The 27,588-nt window shown below is 33.9% G+C and overlaps 1 protein-coding gene across 1 annotated transcript in view; it reads left to right on the top strand.

Annotated features, from left to right (window-relative positions):
* The window catches only part of GAB3 (GRB2 associated binding protein 3), a 980,339-nt gene that overhangs the window by 466,798 nt on the left and 485,953 nt on the right, over positions 1-27,588 (top strand). The window contains exon 2 of the mRNA XM_044057216.1: positions 23,455-23,758. Within this exon, the coding sequence (XP_043913151.1) occupies positions 23,455-23,758 (304 nt within the window). The remainder of the gene's footprint in view (positions 1-23,454; positions 23,759-27,588) is intronic.

Below are 27,588 nucleotides of genomic sequence, written 5' to 3' on the forward strand. Positions count from 1 at the left end.
TGTTTCATGAGTTCAAAGTTTTTGTTTCCTCAAATATTTTTTTATTATCAATTAAAATAACATTTACATAATATTTTTAAATATCATTTTAAACAACTATATAAATATTTACAATAGCCTGACTTTCAGTTATACACACTGTATGTTATTAAATATAGAATTAACAGATCAGTGTGTCCAACAAAGGTATAACTTTCTTCCAAGGATTATTTACCAATGGCCTGGGATAGATTCGTAGTTCTTTGATTTTTATTTCCATCGGTGCAGTTGTCTTCAGTAAAGTGTAGAATTCTTCCAAGGTCGGGGGTGCATTTGGATTCTACCTTCTGGTTATGCATTTCCGAGATATAGCTAGTATTGTCCATAACAAATACATATTTGTCATATTCAGGTAGGGACCTTCATTTACATTTAGTAAAATCAATACTTTAGTTAAGGTAAAGGATTCATTAAATAAAGCTTGTAAAAAATGATTGATTCCATTCCAATATGATTTAATTTTATTACATTCATAAAAAATATGAATCCAGTCTGCTTTATTTGACTTTTCACACCTCCAGCAAAAAAACATTTGTAGTAGTACAGATCTTTTTAATTCTATCTGGTGTTACAAATGCTCTGTATATTTCCAGTTAAATATTTCCAGTACTATGTGTTAGAGATGTAATTAACTGATAGTAAGATGTTAGTTTTAATTTCTTCTGTTAATTGCAATGACTGACATTTTGTTAAGAACTGCCAGTATGATGGTTTGGGAATTATTTTATATGTTAAAAACTTTTTATATAGATTTGAAATGGAATTTTTTTGTTCACAGCTATTATATATAAATTCATACAGAAAACTTATTAGATTTGGAATATCTTTAAATGACGAATTATTAATTAATCTGCATAACTCTTGAGTGTACATTAGAATGCTTTGTAAGGTTACCCAGTCCTGTGTTGGAATATTGTAAGCAGTTTTTATCATATGTATATCTAAAACATTTAATTTATTTACACATTGAAACCAGCATAAGAATCGATTTTGTTCCCAGGAGGTTATTGTTTCCCTATATATTTTGTGAGGAAAGTTCTTAGTGATAGTAAATGGGGTTAAAAGGTCAAACCAAAGTTTTAGATCTATGTTTGCATTGATAAGTTTCCTAAAGAAATTGATGTAATGATTAATCAATGTTGTTTTAGAAGGTTTTGTTAATATTGCATACTTATGCATAGTAGGTACCAGGGTTTGTTTGATTTGTCTACTATTAAAAATTTTAACAGATTGAATTCATTTGTTAATATAGCCATTGTTAATTCTTTCCAGTTGGCAAAAATAATTTGGGTTTATCCAGTCTATTGTAGTTTTAAGCACAGATGCTGTTATATATGTTTCTATTTCTGGGAAGTTCAATCCTCCTTGTTTCCAGAGTCTAATGTGATGAGTTAGAGCTACTCTGTTCTTTTTGGGATACCATAAACATTTTATTAAACATGAGTTTATTTCTTTAAGAATGCATCTTTCAGGAATTAACTGTATTGCTAGTGCTACATATAGTATTTTTGGCAATAAGACCATTTTTATTAATTGCAACCTGTCTTCAAAAGTTAATATAATTTTGTTCCACTTTTTTATATATATATATATATATATATTGTTTCAATAATGTTTTTATAATTTATTAATATTGTTTTGTTTATAGTTTTGCATAACACTATTCCTAAATAATTTAATGTAAGTTCTTGTTTTCCTATGATGGATTTATCTGTAACTTGTAGTTCTTTTTTCTTATTTAAAAATAGAAATTTTGATTTTGATCTATTAAAGTCTAGACTTGAAATCTTATAAAATGTCTCCATTACTTCTTCTAGCTCTCCTAATGACTCTCTGGAGTTTGATAGGGTTAATAAAATATCATCAGCAAAAAGCATTATTTTAGATATGTACTGGTCATAGACTTCTATTCCTTTTGTTCTTGGATTATTGTGTGTTATTTCTGCAAGTATTTCTATAGCCAAAGCAAATAAAATAGGAGAAAGGGGGCATCCTTGTTTAGTACCTTTTGTTATATGGATAGATTCTGAGGTGAAAGGACCTAATTTAATGTTGGCTAAGTTATTAATATATATGTTTTTTAATAATAAGATGAAGGGAGGAGGAAATTCAAATAATGCTAAAGTTTTAAATAGATATTCCCAGATGAGGGAATCAAATGCTTTTTCTATGTCTAATATGATTACAAGTGTTTCTCTATCTTCTTTATTCACATAATTTATAAGAGTAAGTATCCTTTTAATATTATCATGTGTGTGCCTGTTATATAAAAATCTAGTTTGATCATTATTAATTGTCTTTGAAAGTGGGATTTTCATTCTGTTAGCTAGATTGACATGAATATTTTGTAATCATTATTCAGTAATGATATAGGTCTGTATGAGGTACAAAGGTCTGATGGTTTATTATCTTTTAGAATTGGTGTTATGAGAGAATTTTTCCATGAGGGTGGTATTTTTGCTTGTGACTGGATTTCTAGCCAAGTTTTATGAAAAAGGGAGATTACTGTTGAAGGGAAGCCTTTGTAAATTTCTGTAATTATATCATCTATCCCTGGAGCTTTGTTAGATTTACTTTATTTTATCTTGTAAACAGTTTCTTTGTAGGATATAGGTTTCTGTAGGTCTAGTTTTAAAGTTTTCGGGAATTTTTTTTATATTGATAAGGTTTGTATCTAAATTTGTTTGGTTGGTGTCTAAATCTTCTTTTTTGAAGTGTTCCATATAATGGAACCAACATGCTTCAAGGATGTCTCCTATATCGGATACTTTTTTCCCTTTCTTTTCATGATGTATACTACTAATGTTATTTGCTTTAGATTGTATTTTAATTCTTGTAGATAAGTTATGTAAATATCTGGGGGAGGTGGCTAATGAGTTTATTTTAAATTTTTCCAAGGCTAGACAAGTTTTGTGTGTTAGAATTTAATTATATTTTTTATTTAATTCTTCTATTTCTTTTTTGACTTCTGGACAATTCTGATTTTTTTTTTTAGATTTTGCTGTTAAGAGTCTGGTTTGCAAGTGTAATGATTCAGATTCCCACTCTCTAACTTTGTTTTTGTACCAGCTGAGGGTCTTACCAAATAAATACACTTTAATGGAGTCCCAAACCATGACTCTACTGATTTCTTGTTGTATTATTAATTTCAAAATAATTGTAGTTCTGACAGCATCCAGGGTCTGAATTATTTAATTTACGTGATATATGATGGAATTCTAGTTGAGAGGATTAAAGGTTTAAACTCTATCTGGAGCTTTATTAACAGAGAGTCATGATCTGAGAAGGGCATGGGACTATTGAGAAGTTGAGGATTTTTGTTTGTAAATCTTGAACTACAAATAATTTGTCTGTTCTGGTTTGTGTTCCAAATCTATGGTCTTTATGGGAAAATAATATGATTTATCATCTTTTACTTTAAAAGTGTCTATTAAATGAAATGAATCAATCCATCTTTTTAAGGATTTTGAAATTGTTGCTATGCGAAAAATACTTTGTTCATTTCAGAAGCTTCTAAGGTACAATTAAAGTCTCCTCTCAGTGTAAGATTTCCTTTTAATTGTTGGACATAAAATCTAGGTGTTTTTAACCATTCCTGCTCCAATTCCTGGGAACCAATATGATTAGCTAAGGTCCATATTATGTTATTAAATTTAATTATAACAAAATGCTAGTAGACCTTCTTTGTCTTCATATTTATAAATAACTTTGAGTGATTATGTTTTTCTTCCAGAGAATTGATACTCCTTTTGTCTTTGTTCTATAGGAGGATTGAGCTAAGACTGTAGAGTCCTTAGGGTTCCAAATAAAGCTATTATTAGTCTTAAAATGCGTTTCCTGGAGAAATACTACCTGTGCCTTATTTAGATTTAAATATTTTAGTAAGTTTGATTTTTTATTTGCATTATGTAAGCCATTAGTATTTAATGATAAGAATGTTAAATCCATTTCAAGTTATTGTTGGAAGAAACATTTTGCTTCTTTTTTTTATTTTGATTATAGTAGTTATATGATATTCTGTGATAACATTGAACGTTATTTTTATGTGTGTAAACTTGGGAGTGTAATTTAATGTTCTTTCTTCTTTAAATACAAGTAGGGTAAAATTCTGGTCAGGCTTTAAAAAAGTACTTCTATAAAACATTAATTCTAAAGTATCAAATACAAGTAAATATGAATTTCCCATTAAACGTGGAATGAAAGTCATTCCTAATCCAATAGATAAAGATAGATCTATTGGATTATCACTCATACCTTTAACCAACAATATCATCTGAGCTCCATATGTTAAATTATTATATGGAGAATTTTCTTAAAAGAGTTATGAAATTCTATATTATTCTGTTATTGTTATATAGTATTTTATATATCAGGATGGAATGTTATTAGTGTAAACAATTATTATGTTGACTTAGAAAATATCCAGTATTTAGTTACCCTTAAGATATCCCAAACATGTCAGATATGTCATTTTGAATAAATTAAATGCAACAGAGGAGCATACACTAAATAAGCCAACAACAAATATATTATTACTTAAATAATTTGACTAAAAGAACTCTGCAGGAGACGAGTGATTACCAATGAAATATGAATTTACTGTAGGTGTACTGTCGTCCTTTACTTTCCCACTCTTCAGCTCATCAACTTCAACTTGCACTATGAAAATACATGGCTTATCAGTGGTATCCTGAGTGACTCTGAGCAGAGACATTCTAGTGTGCAGTGGTTTTACATATTTATAGATTTACAAAGCAGAATCTAAGAATGAACTATAATCACCCTGACAATTCCCATCCTGCATAGGCACCTCCTGCTTCCAGAATGGGTAATCACATCAGGTCTAGAATGAATGTGAAGGTACCTATATGGTAATCAAGACTTACCTTTAGGTAAGTATTAATCAAATAGTATTTAGAGCATCTTATGTGGAAGATATCTTGTCTTGTTAAGACATGTACTTATAGCTTGGGAGACTTCTTTCTTAATCATCCTGAAATGTCTGGTATGCATTTAAGAATTTGGTATGATCAGCACAGGTCTATACCGCAAACCATGTTACAAGAACACACTGTTGCATAGGCATAGTATGCATCCTGGCTATGTGTATAAGAACATAGTAAGAGGACAAGCTATACGTCTATCTAGATATACTCCTATAGATGCAACTTATGAGAGAGATTTTAATACACTTAAAGAAATGTTAAATGAAAGGTGTTATAATCTAAGTGACTTTGAGTCAATTACAGAAGATATGCCAGGCATAAGGGCTATGAAAGCCAAACCTTATTTTTCCATCAATGTAGAAGAACAAGATGTCAATTGTCTGGATGATGCCATGGTTAGTGATAATTCATGTAGAACCCCCTATCAAATGTTGTTCCCAGTATACTACACTAAAGACATAGGTCCGATCAAAGATATATTTACCAAACATTGGCATGTTTTGTCAGTGGATCCGAAAATTAGAAGAATAACTGGAGAAAAAATGAAGTTTGTTTATAAGAACAAGAAGAACTTGAAGAGCTTGTTATGCTACCCCAAACAAGATAGGGGCAATCAATATATGGATCAGTTTAACACCGAACCTTGTAATATGTGCAATTTTTGTTCCTACATTCTAACAGAATCCACATTCACACATCCACTAGGTTTAGGTGATTTTATGATGAGGGCTAATGGGAATTGTATGACCAAGAATGTGGTATATTTGGCATTGTGTAGAATCTGTTCAGCATTCTACATAGGCAAAACGAGTCGCTGTCTTAGAGACAGGATTCGTGAGCACATTTACCACATTAGGAAAGGAAATTTAAAAAATGCATTAGCCAAGCATGTATATGAGGAAGGTACAAATCATTCCTTTGTCTTTAGGATCCTGGAACAGATCTTTATCACACTTAGGAGAGGTGACATTGATAATTATACAGAAGCTAGAGAGACACAACGGATTATCAGACTTAGATCCGACATGCCACCAGGACTCAATGGCAAGGTTCCATTGAAACCATTATTAAAATTGAGAAGATTGAAACATAACAAATAATAGTTTATAATTTAATGATGTGTCCCTGGTATATCTCTCCGTCAATATGAAGTACTTAAATGATGTGCTTCTACTGTATTTCTCTGTTATACATGAAGTTTATCATCTCTTTATATTAATTGCAGAGAAATCATTGCGTGTGTTTTTTATGTTATTCATATATGGATTTTTATGATATACATTTTTTATGTACATATACGTATATCAATTTTATTATGTTTATAAATACTATATTTCAAGTATTTATATCGCCATTTTTTAATCCACTAAAATATTGGTTTCTGTTATCAGAAGCTTTAACCACAGTTAGCTGACATCTATGTATTTTAGTATGCATAATTAATGAGATAGGCGTATTTTATGTTTTGAATTTGGCGCCTTTTTGAGTATATAAAGTTGTCTTTTAGTTAATTTATTGTATAAGGTCTGAAGAAGCTCAACAGCGAAAGCGCTAACCTGCAATGCATAAATAAATTTATCTACAATTCCTTATTCGAGAGTTTTGGACTATTTGTTTCAGCGAGTGGAACTGTGTATGGGATACAGTTTTTATACTCCTTCATTGCTTTGCTCCTGTGTATCTTCTTAATTCATTTAATTTATTTACACATTGAAACCAGCATAAGAATCGATTTTGTTCCCAGGAGGTTATTGTTTCCCTATATATTTTGTGAGGAAAGTTCTTAGTGATAGTAAATGGGGTTAAAAGGTCAAACCAAAGTTTTAGATCTATGTTTGCATTGATAAGTTTCCTAAAGAAATTGATGTAATGATTAATCAATGTTGTTTTAGAAGGTTTTGTTAATATTGCATACTTATGCATAGTAGGTACCAGGGTTTGTTTGATTTGTCTACTATTAAAAATTTTAACAGATTGAATTCATTTGTTAATATAGCCATTGTTAATTCTTTCCAGTTGGCAAAAATAATTTGGGTTTATCCAGTCTATTGTAGTTTTAAGCACATATGCTGTTATATATGTTTCTATTTCTGGGAAGTTCAATCCTCCTTGTTTCCAGAGTCTAATGTGATGAGTTAGAGCTACTCTGTTCTTTTTGGGATACCATAAACATTTTATTAAACATGAGTTTATTTCTTTAAGAATGCATCTTTCAGGAATTAACTGTATTGCTAGTGCTACATATAGTATTTTTGGCAATAAGACCATTTTTATTAATTGCAACCTGTCTTCAAAAGTTAATATAATTTTGTTCCACTTTTTTATATATATATATATATATATATATATATATATATATATATATATATATATATATATATTGTTTCAATAATGTTTTTATAATTTATTAATATTGTTTTGTTTATAGTTTTGCATAACACTATTCCTAAATAATTTAGTGTAAGTTCTTGTTTTCCTATGATGGATTTATCTGTAACTTGTAGTTCTTTTTTCTTATTTAAAAATAGAAATTTTGATTTTGATCTATTAAAGTCTAGACTTGAAATCTTATAAAATGTCTCCATTACTTCTTCTAGCTCTCCTAATGACTCTCTGGAGTTTGATAGGGTTAATAAAATATCATCAGCAAAAAGCATTATTTTAGATATGTACTGGTCATAGACTTCTATTCCTTTTGTTCTTGGATTATTGTGTGTTATTTCTGCAAGTATTTCTATAGCCAAAGCAAATAAAATAGGAGAAAGGGGGCATCCTTGTTTAGTACCTTTTGTTATATGGATAGATTCTGAGGTGAAAGGACCTAATTTATTGTAGGCTAAGTTATTAATATATATGTTTTTTAGTAATAAGATGAAGGGAGGAGGAAATTCAAATAATGCTAAAGTTTTAAATAGATATTCCCAGATGAGGGAATCAAATGCTTTTTCTATGTCTAATATGATTACAAGTGTTTCTCTATCTTCTTTATTCACATAATTTATAAGAGTAAGTATCCTTTTAATATTATCATGTGTGTGCCTGTTATATAAAAATCTAGTTTGATCATTATTAATTGTCTTTGAAAGTGGGATTTTCATTCTGTTAGCTAGGATTGACATGAATATTTTGTAATCATTATTCAGTAATGATATAGGTCTGTATGAGGTACAAAGGTCTGATGGTTTATTATCTTTTAGAATTGGTGTTATGAGAGAATTTTTCCATGAGGGTGGTATTTTTGCTTGTGACTGGATTTCTAGCAAAGTTTTATGAAAAAGGGAGATTACTGTTGAAGGGAAGCCTTTGTAAATTTCTGTAATTATACCATCTATCCCTGGAGCTTTGTTAGATTTACTTTATTTTATCTTGTAAACAGTTTCTTTGTAGGATATAGGTTTCTGTAGGTCTAGTTTTAAAGTTTTCGGGAATTTTTTTTATATTGATAAGGTTTGTATCTAAATTTGTTTGGTTGGTGTCTAAATCTTCTTTTTTGAAGTGTTCCATATAATGGAACCAACATGCTTCAAGGATGTCTCCTATATCAGATACTTTTTTCCCTTTCTTTTCATGATGTATACTACTAATGTTATTTGCTTTAGATTGTATTTTAATTCTTGTAGATAAGTTATGTAAATATCTGGGGGAGGTGGCTAATGAGTTTATTTTAAATTTTTCCAAGGCTAGACAAGTTTTGTGTGTTAGAATTTAATTATATTTTTTTATTTAATTCTTCTATTTCCTTTTTGACTTCTGGACAATTCTGATTTTTTTTTTAGATTTTGCTGTTAAGAGTCTGGTTTGCAAGTGTAATGATTCAGATTCCCACTCTCTAACTTTGTTTTTGTACCAGCTGAGGGTCTTACCAAATAAATACACTTTTAATGAGTCCCAAACCATGACTCTACTGATTTCTGTTGTATTATTAATTTCAAGAAATAATTGTAGTTCTGACAGCATCCAGGGTCTGAATTATTTAATTTACGTGATATATGATGGAATTCTAGTTGAGAGGATTAAAGGTTTAAACTCTATCTGGAGCTTTATTAACAGAGAGTCATGATCTGAGAAGGGGCATGGGACTATTGAGAAGTTGAGGATTTTTGTTTGTAAATCTTGAACTACAAATAATTTGTCTGTTCTGGTTTGTGTTCCAAATCTATGGTCTTTATGGGAAAATAATAAGGATTTATCATCTTTTACTTTAAAAGTGTCTATTAAATGAAATGAATCAATCCATCTTTTTAAGGATTTTGAAATTGTTGCTATGCGAAAATACTTCTTGTTCATTTCAGAAGCTCCTAAGGTACAATTAAAGTCTCCTCTCAGTGTAAGATTTCCTTTTTAATTGTTGGACATAAAATCTAGGTGTTTTTTAACCATTCCTGCTCCAATTCCTGGGAACCAATATTGATTAGCTAAGGTCCATATTATGTTATTAAATTTAATTATAACAAATGCTAGTAGACCTTCTTTGTCTTCATATTTATAAATAACTTTTGGAGTGATTATGTTTTTCTTCCAGAGAATTGATACTCCTTTTGTCTTTGTTCTATAGGAGGATTGAGCTAAGACTGTAGAGTCCTTAGGGTTCCAAATAAAGCTATCATTAGTCTTAAAATGCGTTTCCTGGAGAAATACTACCTGTGCCTTATTTAGATTTAAATATTTTAGTAAGTTTGATTTTTTATTTGCATTATTTAAGCCATTAGTATTTAATGATAAGAATGTTAAATCCATTTCAAGTTATTGTTGGAAGAAACATTTTGCTTCTTTTTTTTATTTTGATTATAGTAGTTATATGATATTCTGTGATAACACTGAATGTTATTTTTATGTGTGTAAACTTGGGAGTGTAATTTAATGTTCTTTCTTCTTTAAATACAAGTAGGGTAAAATTCTGGTCAGGCTTTAAAAAAGTACTTCTATAAAACATTAATTCTAAAGTATCAAATACAAGTAAATATGAATTTCCCATTAAACGTGGAATGAAAGTCATTCCTAATCCAATAGATAAAGATAGATCTATTGGATTATCACTCATACCTTTAACCAACAATATCATCTGAGCTCCATATGTTAAATTATTATATGGAGAATTTTTTTAAAAGAGTTATGAAATTCTATATTATTCTATTATTGTTCTATAGTATTTTATATATCAGGATGGAATGTTATTAGTGTAAACAATTATTATGTTGACTTAGAAAATATCCAGTATTTAGTTACCCTTAAGATATCCCAAACATGTCAGATATGTCATTTTGAATAAATTAAATGCAACAGAGGAGCATACACTAAATAAGCCAACAACAAATATATTATTACTTAAATAATTTGACTAAAAGAACTCTGCAGGAGACGAGTGATTACCAATGAAATATGAATTTACTGTAGGTGTACTGTCGTCCTTTACTTTCCCACTCTTCAGCTCATCAACTTCAACTTGCACTTATGAAAATACATGGCTTATCAGTGGTATCCTGAGTGACTCTGAGCAGAGGTGCCATACATTCTAGTGTGCAGTGGTTTTACATATTTATAGATTTACAAAGCAGAATCTAAGAATGAACTATAATCACCCTGACAATTCCCATCCTGCATAGGGCACCTCCTGCTTCCAGAATGGGTAATCACATCAGGTCTAGAATGAATGTGAAGGTACCTATATGGTAATCAAGACTTACCTTAGGTAAGTATTAATCAAATAGTATTTAGAGCATCTTAGAGAGTTCTCGGGGTACTTAGAATACTCTTATGCCTCTCCTCCCTTGTCCAAAAACAGAGATTTCCCTTCCCTTTCTATCCCTTGTTTTAAATCAGTACTAATAAAAGAAATTCAGCAAACATAGGTAAACAGAAATAACGTTCAGTAGTCCGTCTTGTACAATGACTCGCAATCCATTAAACAAGTCAGTGACTAACATCACTTTAGTAAACATTATAAAGACAAATTAGAAATAATTTCCTAGCTCTTTGAACTTTCTGAGAAAGCAAAAAGTTAACGATAAGCTATTTTAACTAAAAGTATAAAGCAATTCAATTTTTCCTTGCATATATACATTTCTACTTATATTGTTGTGTCAGAAGCTGTCTTCGAAATCTGTACAAAACTTCACTTCTTCAAATCATTCCTTTTTCAATTCAGGTTTTGTTTTGTCAAAACGGCGACAATATTACAAGGGTACAATTAATATTTAGACTGATGTTTCAAATAAATAACTTGTCAGTTGCCAATTGAGTTAGTTTAGAATGTATGGTTAGTGCAAATATAGCATGTTGCAAAAATAATATGTATTTTTTCGTGTGCTCTAGAGACTGTCATATGCAAGTGACATATATAATGTAGAATATATAGAGCAGATAGCTTACGATTCAGGTTGTTAAAGTAAATTATGCTTATTAATCAGGCAGTTTCATTTAAATTCACAAGTAATTTGGGGACATTTCAGTTGAGTTTCCAGGAATGTGTAGTCCAATGTGAGTAATTGAGTCCACTTTTCCTCATAAACATATGTCACAATTCATTAAACAAAGCAGAGTCTAACATCTGGATAATAATTATTATAAAGACAAAAAATAGTAATTTCCTAGCTTTTCAAATTTTCTGATATCGCAAAATGTTGACAGTAAGCTGTTTTAACTGGAAGACTAAAACATTTCAATATTTCCTTGTGAATATATATTTTTACTTTTACTGTAGTGTCAAGAACTGTCTGAAATCTATGCATTACTTCACTTCTTTCAAGTCATTCATTTTACAGTTCAGATTATATTTTGTCAAAATGTCAATAGCATTTCAAGGGCACATTTAATATTTAAACTGATAGTAGCATTGTCGCCTCACAGCAAGAGGTTCTCCTGTTCGATTCTCAGCTGGAGCACCTTCTGTGTGGAGTCTGCATGTCCTCCCCATGGTCGAGAGGCATTCCAAAGACGTGTGAAATGGGCGTGCCTTTTTGAAGGTTGGATATTGAGTTGGCACCTTGGCCCCGTAAAAATCTACTGCCAATCATTAGTGGACCGGAGTTCCACTGTGGCGACCCCTAACCGGGAAAAGCTGAAAGAACTATATTTTAAATGAATAGCTATCAGTTACCAAGTGAGTTTGTACAGAGTGTGAGGTAACTGCAAAGATAACACGTTGCAGAAAGTAATATGTATCTTTTCGTGTGCACTAGAGACTGACAATTTCAAGTAACATATAAAATGTAACTTTTACAGTGCATACAGCTTGTGAAATCACCATGTTAAACTGAGTAATACTTTTTATTATACCATGACCCCCCCCAAAATGTGCACGCTGATTGGCCAGCGTGCCCATTGTAAATCGAGTTATACTAATGGAAAAAGGTCCGGTCGCCTGGACTTTTTTCCATTAGTATAACTTCGATTTAAAACACTGCTATGTTAAATGGGTTTAACATAGCGAGCCACTTTTAAAATAAGCAACGGAGATCGTTGCTTATTTAACTGTCTCGCCATGTTAAACCCATTTAACATAGCAGACAGTGTTTAAAAGCAACGGAGAAAGCAAGATCTCCATTGCTTTTTAGTGTTCACTATGTTAAATGAGTTTAACATGGCGAGACAGTTTAAAATAAGCAGCGGAGATGTCCGTTGCTTATTTTAAACTGTCTCGCTATGTTAAACTCATTTAACATAGCTAACATAAAAGCAACGGAGATCTTGCTTTCTCCGTTTTTACCCAAGCTCTGATGTACTGCGCAGGCGCAGTACATCAGAACTGCCGGATGCCAGACATCTGCGGAAGGGCAGTAAACAGGCATTATACTATGCCATTATTTAAGAAAAGTAATAGTTTCTTTTCTTAAATAATGTCATGGTATAATAATAACCACTTCTGGGTGTGGGTAATGCTAAATTTACCCACGGTTGGCTTTGTTTGGTCCTCGGGCTCACCGGGACCAAACCACGCCAACGTGGTAATTAGCATTACCCAGGCGTGGGTTATTGCTATAATCAAGCAGCTACGTTTAAGTGCACATGTAGTTTTGGAGTATTTCTGTTGTGTTTCCAGGAATATGTAATCCTATGGGGATAAATCATAAAATATATACAAATAGTCCTATTATGTATTTATTTTACCTTGCTTGGGTTGTTTTTCATTTTAATAACTGAACAACATTACTTTTTCTTATTATTTGTTATCTGTGAGGCTAAATGCACTTCAGAGGTTCAGTGTCCTTAGAAACTGCAGCAGTTGTTTACTGTTGCTATGGCAATGTGAATAGAATGTGAAGAAAGCTTCACTACTCTTAGCCAACAGTACATTTTTCCTCCTTTTTTTTATATATTTGTTAATACTAAAAGGAAATAATTCAAATGACATATGTACATGAATGGAACATTTCAGAGTTAATCACGAACATGTCCCCAATCCCAATAAGCATAACTAGTGTAATAATTAATTAAGTTCACTATTCCAATTAGTCTACCTTAAAACTATATTAGTTTAGACTGTTATTTATCTATGTATAGATAGTGAGTTATTAAATATATACAGACTATACTAGTATAGTAAATAGGAGAGAATTTAGAAAGGGAGTCAAGATGCAGTTAAAATAAGAATGAGAAAAGAGAGAAGAGTGAGAAAGAAAAGAGGAAATTAAGAGAAAATACACATATACTATGTATGTTGATTTACAGCATACATATTTTGTGTGCTATGTAACCCTCCTTCTGTGAAAGAAAAGTACCCTGTTTTGCATACCTGAGGTAATGTGAAAACTCTCATGTGTCATCTATTTTCAAAAAAATATAGATAAAGATTCCAGTAGTTAGTTACCTTTGTTTTAAAATTCCAAGCAGTAAAATTGGTCCTTTAAAGTAATGTTAAAATAATTCCTATCATAGTAGATGCTTTGAGAGATTTGGCTGTAACATCATCAGTCTTTTGCTTCTTCTTTTTGACATCTGTCCAGACATTTGTTTCTTTTGTTCTCTTGAGAGAAGGTGACATCCAATCCATATATTCTGGTAAAGTAATCACATTATTAGTTTTAATAAATGAAGAGGCTTCCTCTAAGTCAATAAAAGTCCTCATCTCGTTGGCATACAGTATTCTTATCTTAGCTGGATATGCAAGTTGTGCCTTGATGTTATTTTGTTTCAGAAACTTTATCATTGGCCACACTTTTTTCCTTTGTTCCATCATTCTAGATGAATAGTCATTATCAAATCTTATCAGGCTCTGTTTATATTTTAGAGGTGCCTTCATACAAGTAGATCTTAAAATCAGTTCCTTGTCCAAGTATGCAAGAAATTTTATAATTATTGACCTAGGAGGTGAGTTTGAGATAGTGGCAGGTTTCCCAAGAGCTCTGTGTGCCCTTTCAATGCTAAAGGAAAGTCCTCCTTTTAAATTTACAAAGTCAGGGATCCAGCTTGATAAAAACAAAATAATATCCTCACCTTCTGTGTTTTCAGGTTATCTGAAAATCCTGATGTTATTTCTCCTCTCCCTGTTTTCCAAGTCATCTACTTTATTAACCAACCAAGTGTTTTGTTTAAGAAGCTGTTCTTTCTATGTTTCCTCTTCCTTAGGTCTGCTTTCTAAGTCATTTAGAGAAACCGGTACTTACGTATTATCGCAACCAGATTTGGAAGTTGTCCTACTTCCTAATGTTACGCCGAAAGGAGTTTATCCTGCACTGGCAAGGTTTATTTAAAGTCCAAATCACTGTCCTATCACCTCAGTTCTGGCGAAATTCCGCCTTCCGGGTTCCATCATTTACTGCCTTAACAGAGACTAAGAATTGGTTAAGGCATACAGTTCCAGCTTGCCTCTAACACCAGGTACTCAGGCTTTTCATTAATGTGTTTATTTATGTGTGCATTTGTAAAGCTTTTATTTTGCTGTGACTCTATGTAGGGCTGAAATAAGGCACAGAAGCTGTTTATCTTCTGTGCTTTCATGTCTTATTTTTAAAGGTTTTTTTTTTTTTTTTTTTTGTGGTTTTACAGAACTGCAATCCTGACTAAGAGGCTTTGGCTCAACACAGGCTAGAATCCCCTTGTTTTATCATGCCCTGTCAAAGGTAATTCATTACATTACTTGCTTCTGTCCTGTGCTGCATGTTATCCAGAAACGAACTGTAATGGACACATTTGACAGGGCTACGATTTCCCGTTAAGTGACAGAAACATGCTTACAAAAGGTGTGTTTCCATAGCTGGTTTGTATTCAAAAGAACGTTACAGGAAAACATTGAATAAAGTGCCATGAGTGTGTCCTGTTCCTATCTGACATCACATCAATGTAGTTTGCATTACACCGTGCTGAGATTAAATAAACAAGAGCAGCAGAAAAAGTAAAGGGACTACTGTCTTTTAAACTCATCAGCCTCCGCTCTTCAATAAATTTTTTTGTAGAAGTGTACAAATTTAAAATTTGAGTAGTGGTCTTAGAATAACATGTTACAGTGTCCTGCACTCATTTCGATTCTAGAATGCGAATTTTGCAACCATGAAAATTTGGTTGCGATAATATGTAAGTACCGAGAAACCTCTATACTTGTTATCCTTGTCTGGTGTTGTAGCATTTCCTTGAGGGTGTCTGTCTGTTTTTGACTGCTTGTTTTAAGATTTTCTAGATTCCTTTTAAAATCATCCATCTTCAAAGACAACTCCTGCAGGGTAGATGCCATCTTTTGTCGTTCCTTCTTTAAGGCAGCATCCTGGTGAGAATTCCTCGAGTTGCTCATTTTAACAAGTGAATATATATCCAAGGTTTTTGACAGAAAATTATTTGTAAAACTTTACCAAAGTTTCTAATTATGTAAATTAGTCCTTTATCTATAAGAGTCTGCATGTCCTTCCTGTGGCCACGTGGGTTTCCACCGGGTGCTCCGGTTTCCTCCCACTGCTTAGGAGGTGGTAGTACATGGGCACACATTCCCATGGTTGAATCCATGACGAGGACTGGAGACTCCATGTCAGTGCTGTCTTCAAGAGGAGGTTATGTTAATCATGGAAGTGGGTTACACACCTTTTCTAACACCCTTTTTCACTCTAGACAATGAGCATGTTACCAGGCATTTGCAGTGGGGTTAGGACAGCAAAAAGCATAAACTGATATCACCCCTGATGGCTGGCTAAATAACAAATCCTTTCAGTCAGTCACAGTGTCTGGAGAATGAATGGGCCAGTTAACTCAGAAAGTGTCTGATGGTCAGCATACAGTGGGGCAAAAGCTCAATATATAGATAAAGATATAGGTATAGGTAGATAGATATATTGATATATAGATAGACATATAGCTAGATAGATATAGAAAGATATCTTGCATAAAAACTGGCAGTTGTTTTTTTTTTTTTTTGCCAAATACATATTTTGCCATTGAAGAAAATGTCATTTCTACTGCATAATTCATGTATTTTATTTTCATTTGTTAAATGGGTAGGGAGACTGGTCCTTAGACCCTTTTCAGCAACAACCTGAGCCAAGAAAGTAAAACATTGTACGTGAACATAATAACAGTAGACTGGCCATGAACATAATAACAGCAGATTATAGTATATAGTGGGTGCTTTAAAAAAGGAAACAGTACAAGTGCACTAGTAAACACACAGAATAGTTACATGCTTATAGTAATACCCTATAATTCTACAGTACATATGACTAATCAAATAATGGACTTGACAGTGGTAAATAACAGAAGGAAAGATCATTTTACTGTGTGGTAGTGTTAAGGACAATTCTTGTAAGTTTACAGTTATTTCCATATTTGTTCAACTTGACACTGGATTCTTACATAAGTTTGGCCACAGGATAGAATCCTGAGCAACTCCAGCAGTGACAGGCATTGTTGAGTATAGAAGGAGTCTTTTTTGTGTTGCGTATAGCCACGTAGCCAATTTATATCCTTATTCACCTTTAGATTTCAAAATGTATGTAAATTTCCATCATGTGTAATAGTTGCAAACAATTTAACCAGATCAAGGCATATTGCAGGGACAAATAAACATTCACCCAGGGCAGTGGTCTCACACACAAAAAACGTACAATAGTAAGCATATAAGTCTACCTTTTAATAAAACTTTACTGGATTAGGTCATTGAAAAGAATGCTTATTGTGTCTGCCTGAATAAGTTCTATCATGACTGTCCATCACATTGTACAATATGCCCATGACCATTCTCTCTCTGTAGTTAGTGAGGTTTGGGTCTCAAATAACTTATCTTCTTATAAGGCAGTGTCAAGTCTTCACTATATTTGATTAACCTGTCTGCACTAAAGTGTTTCATCATGTCTCTGCTATGAAAAATAGAAGTGGGCCAAAACACAGAACCATTTTAAATAAGGATACAATATGTATAGCCAGGTTAGTTAGTTAGTTAGGTTATGGCCTGCTAAAATAATAATTATGTAGAGAGAGGGTAATTTGGCTTGGACATTTGGGATTTCTCCACTCTTTAAATGGCAAAAGACCTTTGAACTCTACCTGAACTGCCACCAGCACAAACAGATAGGACCAAGAATTAACATCTCCTCTGAAGATGCTGCCTCAGAGGTACAGAACCCACTTCGCTGCACTGTAGCATTATTACTAGAACGTGGACCCATGTTCTTCTTGGACAGAGAAAGAGAACCCATGGCCTTCTTATCTTCCAAGCATCCAAGACAAGTGTGCTACCTACCAAGCTACGGATAATGTATCAACTTACAATTAAAAAAGCTGACAATGCCATCCTATGAAGCTGCTCTGCTGCGGATTTTATGCGTCTTTCACAGAATAACATCTTCTAGAGTTATTTTTTTATTTAATATCTTATTTGGGACCTTTCTGCTAAGTTGTCCATTCTGTATGGTTCACCCAAGCAGAGTCCTATTTCAGCTTGAGTCCTTCTCTTGCATTAGTGCTTCAGGTTACTCTCTTTTGCGAACCTGGATGGCTAAACAAACATAACACTAAGCTATGAAAATTGTAAATAAACACTCGGTACAGTTTACGCCATTAGCTGCAGACCATGATGCACTTCACCCCTATACTGGTAATACAAAATCAAGCCTTAAAGATGAGATTGCTCTCTTGCAAATGCTCTAAAGTAGAGAGCTAAAGTTACCAGGTATGTAGGCATGGGTGAGTGGGTGAAGACATTCTTTTGTAAATGGAGATCAGATGTCTGCAGAAGACAAATGTGCAGGTAGGCTAGGTAGTAGTACATTAATGTGCTGAAGGTGAAATAAGAACTGGTGACAGTGGAAAGAAGTGGTAATGCAGAGTAGAGTAAATGTTCTCAGTATGGGAGAGTTTCTGATGAGACTGGGGAGGACATCTGATAGGCTAGGCTTAAGAATGGAAATGACCTCTACACATGCAGCAAGGAACACACTGGACTAGAGTATCGGGTTTGTAAGTTTTGAGATGCACAACAAATATGACTTGAATACAGTCCATGAACTATAGAATTGTATAATTTAATAATTTATGAAAAAACTACTGCTGTAGTGAGTACATGAAAGAACATGTATCAATGCAGTCGCTACAACAAAGATAATACAAAGCAGATAGCAACAGAGACCCTCAGATGGAAATGTAAATAACAGTTCTACTGGCTCCTGGGTACTGTCAGCAGCAAACAAACAAGCTTAACAGGCAAGTAATAGTTGTGTGAAGTTGATAGACTTAAAAAGGTAGAAATAAGTAAGAGCTCTTAATCTTTCAAGTGCGCTCATTAAGAAGCTGTCCTTCAATGAGGTGCAGACATATAAACCCTAAATTCTGCATTGCTGCTATGAATAATGGTTAATGCCAACTTAGTGAGAAGGCTGGCAGGACATGAGGTAACTGTAGCAGGCAGGTACAAGTGGAACTCTGAGCCAGAAGACTGTACTGGTTCTTTTAGGGAGGCCATAGTCAGTAGTAAAGTGTATCAAACCATGTCACAGTTGTACACAATGTAGTAGCCAGACCCATAAGTTACTGATTAGTGTTGTGCATAGACTTAGCATGCACACCTGGAGAGTTTCCATGGGGCATCATTTCAGTCACATCAGACTTTGGTAAATTCTGGATCTAAGTCTAGGGCAGTTGTTCTTTCCACACAGTTGTTCTTCCCACACTACCCTCTGGTAAATTTGTGATCTATGGCTTCTACCTCTTAGCTGGAATAACAACTGGGAGGTCCCATTTCCTATCCAGAGGACTGAAGCTGGTTTCCCCTGCAATCTCCTTTCCAGTTTTTGCCAACTTAATACCAACTTTTATTAGTACTTCATTTATATGCCCCACCATTACCTGTGGTTAAAGAGTGACGCCAATACTAGTGAATAGAGCTTAACCATGTCCTTTTTTGCACATTGAAATAAAGTCTCAGTGTTTATTAGAGGAAGTTGAGATATGAGAGCCAGGACAGTCATCTCTTAATACTGGTATTGTTCACTGTTAAAATTAATACTCAGACTGCTAGACAAAAAAAACCTTAAAATAGGGCAACCCACACAATACATGTGGGTGAACAGAATGAACATATTTCGTCTTCAAAAGCACGTAAACACTTGAGTTTGAATAAAGTATATTTTGAGACACACACAGTGTTACTGCCGCATGGCAACCATTGCTAAAGGAATACCTGGTATGTGGTAACTCAGCAGGGAGAAAGCCCAGCCATCAAACAAATTCTCCATTCATGTACAATATTATGCCACTCCTTTGTTTTAGTGTGCCGATTTTTAAGCATGCACATATTAAGTAAGAAAGATAGGTGCAAGGCATCTAGTATTTGCATATGACATTTGCTTACTGATGCAAATGTTTAACAGGAATTCTTTAACACCAGAAATCTTCATGTTTATGCTTGCTGTGTAGCCAGAGGAAAGGACTGCAGAGCTTTAACCTTAACATTATAATTTGGAAAGGCTGGAAATAGAAAACATGGATAATGAGCAATGACAGATAAGAAATTCAGAATCCTGATGTTCATGTATGAAAGAGAAGACTGCCATCTCTCACACACATATGCAAGCACGCACAGCAGTAAAATCATATAACCTATAAAAAAATCAGAGTAGATCCCCATATTAGAATACTTGCAGTGTATGTTGGGCTTTATTTGTGTTACAAAGACTAAAATGTTACTAAGTTTAGAAAATAAATAGGGACACTCAACTGCCTACTGACTTACAGAATGAGAACAGAAATATCATATTTCAGAGTTTTTTATCTGATTATGTCCTAAAGCAAATAATGTTTTAATGTTGTGTTTAACTACAGCATTGCCTAATGAGACTGCCCAGTATTCTACTGTTCCCTCAGACACAAAGTCCTTAACGCCCACACAAATCAGAAAAGCAAGCAGTGGCAGCCACTCATGTGAACTTAAAGGAAAGGAGAGGCTGCAAAGAGGAAGGGCAGCTGCCCGACTAATCTTTCCCTAATGCCTTTCCCACCTTGGTGATTGGATAAGAATTTCACTAGGAAATGGAAGAGAAAGCGAGGTCAGAAAGGGAAAGGGAGAGCTGTGATAATTTAAAGTTACATTAACCCAAGCAGCTGCTTTGAGAATAATAGGAGTTAAACTGCTAGATTTTTAACAAAATTAATACATCTTGTTTAAAAATATATTCCTTATTACATCAGTAATATTTATAGACTGAATTATTTCTGCTGTAATCTGCCATTTTCAATTGCTTGGGTGACTTACAAACAATAAGGCTCATGTAAAATGGTCACTGTGGCAAGCAGACTCTTCTGAAGTGGTCCACATTTTCCTAAAGATCTTACTGGGAACTGGAGCACCTGCAGTTCCTTAGCTGCTAGAGCACAAGAAAGTTGGCTAGTTGCTTGGTGAACAAGTACTGCAGTATCAATCCCTAGCCATAACATTACCTTAAGCCTGAAGAGCTGACATCGCTTTTAATAAGCTTTATCAACACATGACTACTGCAATGGACCTGCCGCATGTTTTTCTGCTAGAAAGATTGTATAGATATTTAGCACAACTAACACAGCTTTACAGGCTTCATCGTTACAACAGGCATTCATCCTTATTCACAGCCCCACAACAGTTTGAATAGCCACTTCCCTTCCTTAACTGGCAGCTTTACCCAGTGACTTTCCACAAAGTATACTGTACAACTCAGCTAAAATGGCCAAATAGAAAGATGGTACAGGAATGCAGTGAACAGTCTCAGATAAACCATCTTATAAAAATGAATGTATATGTGTATAATTTCAAGCCAATGGATAAAATGCATTTTATTTCATTTTATATATATATATATATATATATATATATATATATATATATATATATATATATGTATTCTTAGCCTTTATATATACTGCAAATAAGGAAACTCTTGTCACATTGTTATGCCTCTGCTGTGACATTGTATAAACTCTCAATCTTTGCTATATATATTTACAGTAGAGAGTCTATTATCCAAACTAATTGGGACCTAGAGTAGTTTGGATAATCAAACATATAGTTGAACTGGGTAAAAAAAATTCTAAAATCTTGTTTTTTTTCTGCATGCAGGAATACACTTTTCAACCATTCAGTGATTCCAATTGACAATAAAGAATATTTTATCACATACGAGCTGGGTACAAGCTCAAAAAACATGCTCAAGCAAATACGTATAATATTTACATTTTCAGACTTTATGACTTTTCCAACTCAAAAACTTTGGGAGGCTGGTTCTGATAACTGACGTTTCTAATAATCAACTCTCTACTGTACTTTATTGCTCTTCACATAGCACCTGCATTAGTGTTCTTTGTGACTTTTATCTGATAACCATTATGTAATCGATATAATTGTCTATGTATTCGTTTTCCTTTTTGTACAATTGTATTCAGTTTGTGACTGAAAAGGGTCACCAGACCAGCTCACTTACCAGGGTTATCAAACTGAAAATAAAAAATAAGTGAAATATTTTGCATTAGCCTGTAACCCTACAATTGCACTATTAAACGCTTTCAGCATGATTTTTTTATTGGTCAAAACCATTTTGCTGGGTGCAGATTAATTGAAAATCTGACCAAGAAACTATAATTGCAGAAATTCCTATCTCATGTCTTCATTTCACAGCCGCATTTTTCCTGGTATGAGTGGTGAGTCTCCGCATGAGTCAGATGAACACATGCTAAAGGGCAGATCCTGGGAGAAGTAGTTCATGCAAGGCTATAAATGAGTTTTTCCACTTACTAGCTCATACCACCTGCTGTGGGAGGGGGCTGGTCTTCAACACACTGTCAGAAAGAAAATACAATTGCTCGCCAACATAAGTCAGTATTTTATTTCTCTAGTGTGTGGCAATAATAAAGCTTGACTATTTCATGTATTGACTTATACAGTTAGAAATCTGCTTTCCGTCACATCATAAGGATGGCCTGTATTATTAATCCAATATTTTCATTTTAACTCCTTCCTTGCAGCATTTGTTGTTGTAGTTGTTACTTGTGTCTGCCATAGTAACTGAAGACACAATATTTTTTCTTTCTAAACACTTAAGATTGTTTGTTCATGACAACAATTTTCTTTGTGTACTGTGTTCGCTTAAGTGCCAGAATTGCAGTGAATGAAATAATAGGCGTACATTGACTGGGGGACTGATAATGGTGCAATGCTAATAGCAGACTGTTGTTAGGATAACACAATGCAACGACAGTGGCAAAGGTATTTCACCTTCGAGCTAGGTAAAGCATGATGCTAAGGAGGACATGTTTCTGTCCTCTCCCTTCTCCACTGGCTCTAAGCCTCGAGGTGAGGGACTTTTCCATTGCCCACTGCTTGTTATCTCAAGTGGTGAAGGCTGAGGAGTGCATCACTTAGGTTGTAACACTGTATGGTCAGATGGGTAGAACTTTTTTTAATTATACCATATGCCATAATTCTCATGTCCTTGCAGCAGTACAGGCAGCAGGGTGAAAAGTACATGCTTCTGTTTCTAACACAGCTGCTGACCTCTGCTGATGCTGCTGTATTCGAATACCTAACTGGTACAGGTTTCACCCCAGCATCTACCAAGGATCTGCCAGGAAGAGCATGAAATTATGCCCACCTCATCAAAGTAGGATAATGGCAATTAGCTGCTTCTGTTCTGCTCCTTTCCCATCCACCTCCTTCCAGTCCTTGAAGCAAATGAATCATACCACAAATGGGAGCTATTATTTTATACCAGTGGGACAACCATACAGAAAGTGCATATGGTGCAGAAATAACTGTCAGGCCAAGGAACAGGCACGCATGCAGGGGTCGTCAGCTGTATAAAAGCAGTAGTCACCAGAAGATTCAAATGTTTTAGTAATCACTGCAGTAAACTTGTCACAGTGTGAAATGAAAAATGTCATATCTTCTGCAGACTGAACTTGTGAGTTCCAGCTTCTGTCTTTGGTAAATTGTTTTATTTCTTTCCTTATCCAAAGTAATAAGTAATGTTTGTGTAAATTCCAGTTTTAACAGGATAAATAATATTTTTAACAATTATTATTATTCTTACAGGCCTGGAGAAAAAGATGGTTTGTGCTTCGCAGTGGGAGAATGAGTGGTAACCCAGATGTACTGGAATATTACCGCAACAACACCAGCAAGAAACCCATACGCGTTATTAACCTCAGTGAGTGTGAAGTCCGGAAACACTCAGGGCTTAATTTTGTCAAGAAAGAATTCCAAAACAACTGTGTTTTCATAGTGAAGACAACCTACCGCACATTTTACCTAGTGGCAAAAACAGAAAAAGAAATGCAGACATGGGTAGACACCATCAGCCAGATTTGTAACTTTGGTCCTTTGGATGATGGAACAGGTATGTACCAAATGATGTGCTCTTAAGAGATTCTAAGAAATAAAAATTGCCCCATTCACTGCGTACCTCAGTAACATAGACACCGATTGAAGAGTATTTCATTGCCATATGAATAAGATAAGTGACAATCTGACTACTACTGATAGCTCAAGGTTTTATTTTTTTACCAGAGCACACTACGGGCATGTTAGTTGACTGTTGGGGTAATTAAAAAATAAATAAATAAATAAAAGCACTCAACAATTCAGGTAATGTCTATTGGCTTATTGCCAGAGTTGGTCCCTAGCAACATTATTAGACAAGATTGTGCATGATCAAATATTTGAATACATTCAAAAGTTTGATATTCTCACTGGGAAGGATGAGAATGAGTGACATTTGATGGCTCACCCATGGAGATGGAAGTGGTTCTGTTTTGCTACTTGGGTGACACCTGCTGGTAGCAGTGGGCATTGCAGCTGAGGAGCATGAGCCTGTACAAGTGTACAGCATATGCTGCTTAGCATGAAGCTATACTTAGCAACCCAGGAAGTAGTGTAGGTGTGAAACCACACGCAGCTTCCCAAGGAGGGACAGCATTGTGAAGTTCTAGTGATAGCTGCCGGGGTAGGTGGTTCCATAGGATCCAGTAACTGGCTCATTTCCTACTATCTGAGTTTCTCCACTCAAAGATTGAATCAGATAATTGGGCTTCCTGCCCAGGAATGAATGGACCATGAGACTTTTACCTGTCCCAGGGACGAATGGCTCTTTAAACAAAATTTTCCAAAACAACTTGTGCACAATATGGAATTGGCTCACAATCAAACAAATTATATAAAAAAAATCACAGAAAGCCACTAAAATATGTCTAGGAACACCACCAAGAATAAACACTAACAATTAAAGACCCATTAGATACAACCCTCCCAGTAAGGTCGAAATCCAGAAAACATTTTAACCCATTTCATAGGTTCAATAGAAAATCAAACATTTTGCAAACAGAGAAATAAGACAGTGCATAACAGGAAATGTATTACTCCTTAGACGAGAATATGACCCTTCCTTTGCAGTTGTCATTTCCAACAAAGTACCTCTGTGCAACAAATAACAGAAAACAAATTTCTTAGACTGATTCATATTATTGAAAAACTTTATGTACCCTCTTCTGGCTACCCATTCTTCACCTACGAACACTATCTAGTCAGCCATTCATTACCTTTTCACTTCCCCTCTCTGTTAAACTTGCTCAACCAATCACCTCACCCCTGTACCTATTTATTGTCATTCTCCTGTACTTTACAATCTCTTCTTCAGTCTCACACCGCAGTAGCCTTGCACTTACTTAGCACCATTTTCCTGTACCTTACAACCTAACCCTAGCATCTCGTGCAGAAAGGTCACTGCTGTGTGAATGCAGTTCATAAATGTAAGCCTAGAAGCCAGTGAAAATAATGTGACCTGTCCTATAGCAGCCCTACTTATTTGCTGTTTATTTCTAAGAAATACCTTGCTCTCTCTCCCGCTCATTGCTGGATATTTTAAGACCTTTAGCCATGTCTGAAACATGACTAATGTCAAAATATATATATATATATATATATATATATATATATATATATATATATATATATATATATAAAATGAGACTGCCTGTGCTTTGGAATAGACTTCCCATACATGTCAAGCAGAGCACCTCACTGGCCCTCTTCAAGAGAAATCTTGATGAGTGGATGGGAAACAGAAAATTCACTCCATGGATCACTCTAGTGGCTTTACTCGACAGAGGCACTGGGAACTAAGGTCAGGTGGCATGATACCAGGATAATCCTATGGGCTAGACTTGTAAGGGCTCCAGGGCCATTAGCCTAGTACAGACCTATAAACCTATGAACCTATATATATATATATATATATATATATATTTATATATATATATATATATATATATATATATATATATATATATGTATATCTATATGTATATCTATATATATATATATATATATATATATATATATATATGTGTGTGTGTGTGTGTGTGTGTGTGTGTGTGTGTGTGTTTGTGTGTATGTGTGTGTATGGATTCACTTCATAATCTCGAAATACTGAAACATTGAATTTCAGTATCTCGAAACTATGAAACCGAATCCACAAAACACCAAAACTACAAAACCCTGAGCCCAAAACTGCAAAATTCAAAACACCAAACAAACTGCATACACTACACCATACATACACAACAACACCCACATCACAACATAAACAAGCAAAAACTACACACATACAATCATAAGAAGCGGGGCAAGCCCCCCTACACCCCCCATGTTGGGGGGACTGTGCCCCCCATACCCCCCTACTTATATATATTAACTCCGAGATCACACAAGCAGGAAACAAAAGCAAACTCACACATGCACATTCTCCAGTCCCTCACACACACATCAAACATATCAGTACACTCAAGCACACTCTAAACCCCACTCAAATCCATTGCATAACACTCACTTACCTGAAAAAACACGTAGATCCGCACACCATAAACACACAATCCCGGACATCACATTTTTTAAGGCCATAACCGCAAATTTGAGATATTCAAATTCGCGATTATGAACTTTTCGCTATTTTAAACATTCGGGTTTATAGTCTCGAGATACTGAAATTCTACATTTCAGTATTTCGAGATTATAAACAGCTCACATATACGTGTGTGTGTGTGTGTGTGTGTATATATATATATATATATATATATTTTTTTTTTTTTTTTTTGCTGTAAAAAACCTGTTAAGTTGCTGTTAATGAACAACATATTTTATTTCTTTCCTTTTCTTTTTTGGTTTAATAGTTAAGAATACCTCTTCTGCTTCATACCATGCACATTTTGTTTTCTAACCACTAACTGACAATTGTTAAAAATATTTTTTTTAGATTTGTACTCCTCTCAATTGCTGCAACTGTTTTTAATTGAATGCATGTATTTTGTGCAGAACATTTCTCCCTGGGCGTTGTGTACACTGATATTATCTTGGTAAACAAATGCTAGCAAATAAATAAATAATAAATAATCTAATACATTACAGAGTGTACCACTGCATAACAATAGCTAAAGCAAACTGGAACCAGTAACTAGAGTTACTTTCCTGCAAAACTCACTTGTTTACATACATACTATTACCCAATAAAAGTTACTGTCCTTACTAAAGAACAAATTAAAGTTAGAAATACTTCCTACTGTATGTGTAGTGAAGAAGGTATCCAGCCTATAGATAATAATCTAAAGTACTGGTATCAGCTGATATCTGATAATAAAGTTAAAAATCTAGATTTCTTAAAACAAGAATTTGATCTAAGAGAAACTTGCTGGTTAGAGGTTCAGATCTTTAGACAACATCTCATTGATAGAATAGATCTAATGTCTATAACAGTTAAAGAATCTATTCCAAAACTGATTGATTACTTGATAATAAATTTACAGCATAAAGTTTCTGATAAAGGTAAACTTTCATATATACATAAAATTATCAGACAAGAAACTTTTTACAATGTAGATTCATACTGGAATTATTTCACCTCTATTAATGGGGACCCACCAACTCAACAAGATAAACAATATATATTGGAATCTGCTTATAGAACTACATCTTCCATTGTCTGGAGACTTTATACATGGACATTTTACATAGATCTTTTATACACCTTTGATAATGAATAAAATTAATAATAAAGATAATCTATGTAAGAGATGTAATGTAGAAATTAATGCTGACTGGGCTCATATGTTTTATGACTGTATGAAGTTGAAAGAATACTGGAAGTCAATTAATGAATTTTTGCAGGCTCTTTTGATA

Source organism: Protopterus annectens, chromosome 15.part0 (genome assembly GCF_019279795.1).
Source record: "Protopterus annectens isolate FY-2018-M chromosome 15.part0, PAN1.0, whole genome shotgun sequence".
Lineage (NCBI taxonomy): Eukaryota > Metazoa > Chordata > Ceratodontiformes > Protopteridae > Protopterus > Protopterus annectens.